This window comes from Sitodiplosis mosellana, unplaced genomic scaffold, assembly GCF_009176505.1.
Source record: "Sitodiplosis mosellana isolate CC-2019 unplaced genomic scaffold, AAFC_SMos_1.0 Smas_scaffold_6113, whole genome shotgun sequence".
Lineage (NCBI taxonomy): Eukaryota > Metazoa > Arthropoda > Insecta > Diptera > Cecidomyiidae > Sitodiplosis > Sitodiplosis mosellana.
Window position 1 is genome coordinate 21,781 of NW_022601354.1, and position 7,816 is coordinate 29,596.

The following is a 7,816-nucleotide window of genomic DNA, read 5'->3' on the forward strand; positions in this document are numbered from 1 at the left end:
AATATATAGATAAAGTGGTAAATGTGGCTTCCTCGAAGACTCTAAGAAGTCCCGGAGATTCATGTAAGTATCGCAAATATTCGATTTAAAAATCGACTTAACTGAAAATGCATGAAATTATGACACGTACAGCAAAACAAAATTGCTTACGACTGAATTCGAGAACAAATTATTTGAAAAGATGGTTCTAATTCGATCTTCTTGCGTCAATTCTCGCGTTTTGTTATTTTCCCAATTATTGGTGGTTGGAATACACAGGTACAGGGGTGGAATTCTAAGTCATTCCACCAAAATCGTTCGGAATTATTTTTTTCGTATATAAGCCATATTGGAGTGAAAGAGAGAGATTCCACTATTTTTCAGCATTCCACCGGAATTATTCCGATAACTCAAGGAAGAGTGGAATGTGTGAGAAATAATTACAGTGGAACGCTGAAAAATAGTGGAATCTCTCTCTTTCACTCCAATATGGTCTTATGTACGAAAAAAATAATTCCGAATGATTTTGGTGGAATGACTTAGAATTCCAGCCCAGGTGTTTTGATATATAAATGAACTCATTATTCGCCTGGAATTTTTCATAACTAAGAACCACAAGCTCCAATGAGGAACAAATTGTCTAAAAATAATTTGTTTTTGAAATCAGCCAGAAAAATTTGTGCGTCAATACGAGTTCATTTACATATCCAAACATTTGCACCTGTCAAAATAACGAAACGCGGAAATTGACGCAAGAAGCTCGAATTAAAAACATGTTTTCAAATAATTTGTTTTCGATTTCAGTCGTAAGGAATTTTGTTTTGCTGTACGTGTCATAATGATGACAAGTTTGCAACATCTAATTTTTGACTATAAATGATACACCGAATTCGTGGAAATTTAGTTATTGTTCAAGTGATTCGACTTTAAACATGTCTAAGCAATTGATGGGTGAGTCTCTTCTAAGTTCTTTTTTCCTTCATTTTTTTTTTAATTTTCATTTTTGACAATACTTGAGATTTCAGTCACTCATTGTCTTTTAATCAATATTTTCTCTCCGTTTAGTTTGTTTGGTTCTGGTTGCGGTTTTGGGAGACCAATTCATGGTAACTTACAACTTTTTCTGTACATTTTTTTTCATCGGGTCGATTGATGACATGAAGAGCTTTTTTTCATTTTCCGTACAAATTGACTTTTCGAAAACGAAGAAAGTAATCGAAACAAAATTATACCTTATGAAGAGGCAATTTCATTCGACCTCAAAATAAGCTTAAAAATGCATATATGTTCGTTTTTATTTTACATTTTTCACGAAACTGATACGAGATCTTCAGTGTACAACACGGTTCTTTACCCGACATTTTATTTCTACAAATGTTTTTTTTTTGTTTCAAAAATCCATTAATTTTACATGTCAATTCATTCAATTTGGTTATTCCAAACTAATTATCCTTTATTCGTTTCTAATTTTCAACTTGAAGCAAACTGAGGGTGGGCCTGTCACCAAAGTGAAGGGAGCCATAACAAAAGGTAAGATTGAAGCTCCATTTCTTTTTTTAAGTTTCGTTCTCACTATTCCACATATGAGTAGTTTGAAGCAAAAATGTAGTACAGAAAAGATGCGCGAAAAAATGTCAAATGAAAAGAGATAGCTATATAGTTCACTATAGATTATTATACAGTATTCTACTCTGAAAAAAACTGATGTAGGGTTATGTTAAACTGTTTGTGTTGTCATTTATTTCACAACAAGAATTCAAAAAGATTGTCTTCTGGTACTAAATATATTTCTAACTTTTTTTTCACTACAAATTCAAACAAGACCGCAGATCGTCGCTTCGCTCCTCTCTGCGTTCTTTTTGCGTTATTTAAAATGGTTTTTTTACGTTAATTTGATTTTTCCATCAAATTATTCATTCAAGCACTACATGGAATGTAGTTTCAATCGAAGTATACATTTTTGTATTTTATTAAAATTATTTTTATCAAAATCAATAATGTTCCACCCGGACTGTATTTTTTCTCAACAAACAATTGAATCACACCTTATTGTTTTCACTAATTCAATATTTTCAATTCATTTAAAACAAAAGAATTTGAAAAGAGTACCTTGAATGCATTTCGGTATTATCATACCATCATCAGCATCACGACTAAACAGAAAAGTCGTCGGTTGTCACGTAAAAACATCGGTCGGTGTAGCATCATAGCAACCGAGACAGCAAATTTGACTCGATGTTCCCGTTATCCAGATTCAATGCGTTGTTGCTCCTCTGAATAAAGTAACTTTCGTATGCGTCTAATTTGCGCGCGTCGCCTATCTCTTTCACCAACCGTAAGTTGCTTATGTCGATGTTCAAATGACCGCTGTTCAATGCATGCAATGCTAAGGCAGAGCGGTAGCCCTGTTTGTTTTTTATGCACAAACAATGTTCACGGAAACGAACTGAAATGTTACGTTTCGTTTGTCCAATGTATTCACACATACAAACGGGGCACTGAATAGCATAAATGCCAGATTTGTGTAAAGAATCAATTGTGTCTTTGGTTGAACCCAACAAATTCATTATTTTGGTTTGATTCGTATACACAATGGTTAAATTATATTCACGAAACTTATTTTTTATCTTGTTCATAATTTGTGGGATATATGGCAAAGCAACTCTAACTTTTTCCACTTCTGGCGTGTTTTGCGAAAACAATGTCGATAAATTAAATTTGTTTATTTTGTCTAAATGTTTTTTTATCAACACGTCGACCAAATCTCCTTTGAAGCCATTTATTTTCGCCATTTGTTTTATGCGAGCGTATTCAGTCATGTAATTTTGTGCTGAGAGTTTCATTCGACACAATCGATGAACCATTGAATGATACGCAGCCAATTTGTGTTGCATGCTACAGTTTGAATCACTAGTTATTGTTCTCAAAGTGTCAGTGGGTTTGTGGTAAATGGCAATATCAATTTTATTGTCCACAGAAGTTGACAATTCCATGTCCAAAAACGATAATTTACATTTATCATCCTCCTTCTCACACGTAAATTTAATCGAATCGAATCGATTGTTGAGCACGTTTAACACTGAGTCAATTTCGTCTTTCTTTATTATCGCGAAAACATCGTCTACATATCTCCACCAGATTCTGGGGAGCAAGTTTTCTTGTTTTAATTTTCGTTCGAATGCCGACATGAATAACTCACTAATCAATGGGCTAAGCGGATTTCCCATGTTAGTTCCAGTCGACACATGATAAAACGAATCACGAAATTGAAAATAGCTATGATCCATACACATACGTGCTGCTTGGTAATAAACTGATTTTTGTTCGAATGGAATATCAATTTGCTCTAAATATTTTTCAAATTCCTTCAATGCAACATCAATTGGAATACTTGGAAATAAAGAACACACATCAAATGAAATTTTAGTCTCATCACAATTCACAACAACATTTTCAATTTTTTCAGCGAAGTCAATTGAGTTTCTGACTGAAAAACTCTCAAAAGGTGGCAGTTTTTTGACTTCTTTCACTAGCCATTTAGCAATGAGATAGTCAGTGGTCCCGATACTAGATACAATCGGCCTCATTTTGTTTCCGGCTTTATGTATCTTTGGTAAACCGTAAATTCTGGCAACTTTTGGATTCGACACTTTGTATTTTTTCTGGAGATTATAAAATTGAAGAGATCAAGAAGAAGATAGAAGCTCAGTTTATTGGATATGTTTATACTATAACCCTGTTGATCTTATGATATATGTATATGATAGTTTCATTAGAAAAATAGTGTCAAAAGAACAACTGGAGGTAGTTAAAAGACTATATCCATTTTTAAACGATCTCAAAAATTATATACGTTTCAAAGATTCTTTTGTTTCTCAAGAAGAGTACATTTCTTGTGGGGTAATTGCATTATTCAATTTGATAATAATGATTGTTAAAGGAGTAACATCAAAAAGTTCATTGGACAAATCTTTCACGAAATTTCCGTACATTGATAAAATTGAATATATAAGAGAAACATTGAAAAATTTAGTTATTAATCACATAGATATATAAATAATTTTAAATATATATTAATTAAATAAATTATGGTTTTATTTATTATATTATAATTTCTTAAATGTCAACACAAACAGTTTAACATAACCCCACATCAGTTTTTTCAGAGTATATAGCTATCCCTTTTCCGCTCATTCATCATCGACATTTTTCCGCGCAACTTTTCTGTATTACATTTTCGCTCATATAAAACACGATGTGATGTACGAAGGCACTTCCATTTAATCTAGCAAGACACAGTCTGACAGCAAGGGGAATCTCCATAAAAAACACTTAGAAACTAACGCCAACTCGCGAGTCGCGACGCGTACCGTTACCATATGAACGTGCTATTGTAACCACAAATTATGTCCCAACCACTGTTTGATTAAATGTTGTCGCAGGTACGGTTCGTTAGGTGGCGCTAGTTACGCGTATTGTCTTAGCTGGCAGATTGTGTAGCAAAGGATCCGTGCTGTGTGTAGCATGTTTGACAATGAACAAAACAGCGCAAATGTTTGTGTATGTGACACAGCAACAGCGATCAACATGTTGAAACTTTCAACTTGAAAGCCCATGTTGTGAGCTGCACTGTGTATATTTTATATACAGGCGATCGTTTCAATTCACAATTCTTCTACATTCGAACGAATTGAGAAAAAATCGAGAATAAAATTGAACGCGTGCATTCAAAAAATATGGAGATCAACTCAAAGCAAAGATGAGCGTTAAGGGTTCCATGAAAGTCTAAAGAGTTCACTCCGTTGATGCACCTGTTCTAATCGTCATTGTGATATTCGTATTCCCTATCTGAAATAAGTATTTATCTCTGACGTTATAGTTGTTGTTTTTTTAAACACAACACTAGTACGCAATCTTTTTTTGAAGTTCACCGCTGAGTGATTCGCTTCAATAAAACTGAAACATAATTTCACGATGCACATCAAAGCTATCTGATGCATGTCTTACCTTATCTCTGGTATTTATATTTTCAAAAAAAAAACTGCTTAACCCTTTATCACATTTCGGTTTCTAAAATAACCAGATACGCCAGACGCTATAGCTATGAAACCACTGAATATTTTTAAATTCCTGTTTGGAAACAAATGTAGGGAATTGAACTAGCTTTCATTTGATACTTTACAGGCTACAATTGGCTGGCTGAATGGAAAGTTTTTTCTGTTCATGTACTGCTGTAAAAAAAATGCGAAATTATAGCAGAATTCCACATTTTTCTCCCTCTTATCTTGTGGGTTTGTTCATTCTTTTCAATTGTCAAATTAGGACTCGTAGGACCAAAACACATCAATTTAACTTTCTGCATCATTAGTTTTATGAAATTTAATTTTTTCAAGCTTTTATAGTGATTTGACACTTTTGACTCTTTTCCGATTTTCTCGACAAATACGCAATTTTTCAAAAATCTAAGTATGAGGTTTTTCTCTATTTATCGTGGCACAAAACATATATCAAAATGATTCAAAAACAAAAAATTGTGCATCAAAGGGTTAATATTATATGGGTTTCCGACATGACGTATTCCACTTTTTCTGTGGAATTGAAGAGTTTCTCCAATTAACGGAATACTCATTTCCCTATCATTTTTGACAAGAAAGAGTGGCAAAGTTCATCTCACGAATGTAAAACATTCTCTCTCGATTCACTTCACTGATCTATTTTTCTTTCAATTTTTAGTAAACAAAAAAGACGAAAGCGGCCGAAAAGCTCTTCATATCGCTGCTCTTCATATCGCTGCTGAGAATGGTAGCTCTGAAAAACTATGCTCACCAAATCTAAAATTGATTGAATCTATTTCATTGATTTGTTTCAGGTAATTTGGCCGACGTTAAAAAGCTAATTGAGAAAGGAGCAGATGTTAATGCAACAAATGATTTTGGGCGGACACCTCTTCATTTAGCCGCAATGAAAGGTAATGTTATATTTACTGAATAGAAAATTGTTTTGATATTTTTCATCGATCGGCCTTATTTTTTCAGGTCACAAGGTTATCATTGATCAACTGCTCAAGGCAGGAGCCAATCCCAAACATAAAGACAGTTATGGGAAGACAGCCTTTAATATAGCTTATGAAATTGGTATTGTTTCACCAACGAAGATGCAGAACGTTGATCATTTTCATTAATTTGTGTTATTTTTCAGGTAACGTGGATGTCCTTAACACGTTCGACAGAATTGGAGTTTATGAATGATGAAAATAAACAGACACTTCTTCATTAAGCTGCTGAGCAAGGTGTAGCGGCATAATACATACCGCTCGCGTCACACGATAAACGCAAGCACTTATTGTGCATGCACTAATCTAAATTTTAATTAGAAGCTAATTTTAAAATGGTCCAGCAAGTAAAAAAATATCAAAATAATTGTTCACTGTTCAGCATTATAATTGTTTTGTTTCATGTGCCAATTTACGTAATAATAGAATGTTGAACTATTGAACAATTTCTGCTATTAGAAGATTTCCAGGCGAAATATGAATTTCTACGACACACAAGAGGAGAAGTTTGCGTTTGTTTTTAACATGGAATGTAGGTACTCAATGGAATATGGGCTACTGATCTGTTTTTTTTTTCTAAGAAATTTTCAAAACTCTTTAGGCACCTTTTTTGTACTGAAGAATAATATATTTTAATATCCATATTATTTATTCATTAGAACTGTAGTTTTAATCTGCAGTGTTATTAAAAAGACTAGGGGGTAAGAACGCAAGCGCTTGAGACGAATCCGTACGAATATTTGTGAATTCGTGTGATTGTGTATACGAGACATTCGCAGCGCAGTGAGTGTACAACAACAATAACAAAGCCACGAACACATGAATATATGCGAATCTATGTGAATCTCACAACTTGTTCCTAGCCCCTAGTTTTAGCGACATCTTGTTTTTTCCTAATTGGAAATTGCGCTCTTCACCATTGAATGTATGGCTAGTTTCTAACACTTGATCATTACGCCCATTCCAAGTGCTCAGACTTTAACTTAAAGTCGCGACTTTAACTTTTCAACTTTTTTCCACGTGCATATAATTGATTAGTTAACTTAAAACACTCAATGGTTTCATTAGTTTTTCATTTTTTCTTGATATTTTCGTTAAAATTTTTGTTTGTCAGCAGGTTTTGTGTGAGTTGGTTGCGATGGCTGTGTACGCAACTATTTGCGCGCGGAAGAAGTGTGTGCGGCAGCTGTGTGTGTGCGTTATGCTAGTATATTAGGCAAAGCATTAAATATACTTGATGCTATTTGAAGCTATGCTATTGCGCAGCCTTGAATATGAATTTATGTGGCTGGTTGATCAGCGCATGCATATTTACTACATTTTACTACATTGAGATCAAAGTAGTCATTGATCGTAGTAAACATTGAAATTATTAAAAATATAAAAAGAAATATATTTGGAAAATATATTCAGTACATTGAGTTTACTCAAGTTGTTCATTTACTTTCTACAAAAAGTTCCAAGACTAACATTCAAATAGTGGTATTATCATAAAACTCACATTACTTTTAGAAAGCTCAATCCTTTACTAGAACCCTGTCAAAATTTCAGCTTAATCCGATATTCAATTCCCAAGCTACCATACATTGTAAAATTCGCTGAGTGCCACTAAAAAAATATCCACACTCATCTAGTGCGTGAGACGCATGGCCACTCATTTAGTGAGTGAGACGCACGCGGATGAGATGAAGCAAAGCGAAAGAGAAGCGGGCAACTCCATACGAACAAACGATATAGCGCGCATACATTTCGTCACTCCGTCGTTGGAATACGGACACAAACACA

The 7,816-nt window shown here is 34.0% G+C and overlaps 1 protein-coding gene across 2 annotated transcripts; it reads left to right on the plus strand.

Moving 5' to 3' along the window:
• Nucleotides 1-6,396, plus strand: LOC129573810 (26S proteasome non-ATPase regulatory subunit 10-like). Of its 2 annotated transcripts, XM_055454914.1 has the most exons (8): nt 1-63; nt 784-930; nt 1,045-1,085; nt 1,461-1,509; nt 5,713-5,781; nt 5,849-5,947; nt 6,015-6,113; nt 6,178-6,396. In XM_055454914.1, the coding sequence occupies exons 2-8, from the start codon at nt 912-914 to the stop codon at nt 6,225-6,227; spliced, it is 426 nt and encodes a 141-aa protein (XP_055310889.1). In that variant the 5' UTR covers nt 1-63; nt 784-911; the 3' UTR covers nt 6,228-6,396. The 2 variants fall into 2 exon arrangements, with proteins under 2 accessions (XP_055310889.1, XP_055310888.1); XM_055454913.1 differs by lacking the exon at nt 1-63 and having other exon boundaries at nt 654-930.
• Nucleotides 6,397-7,816: the final 1,420 nt, after the last annotated feature.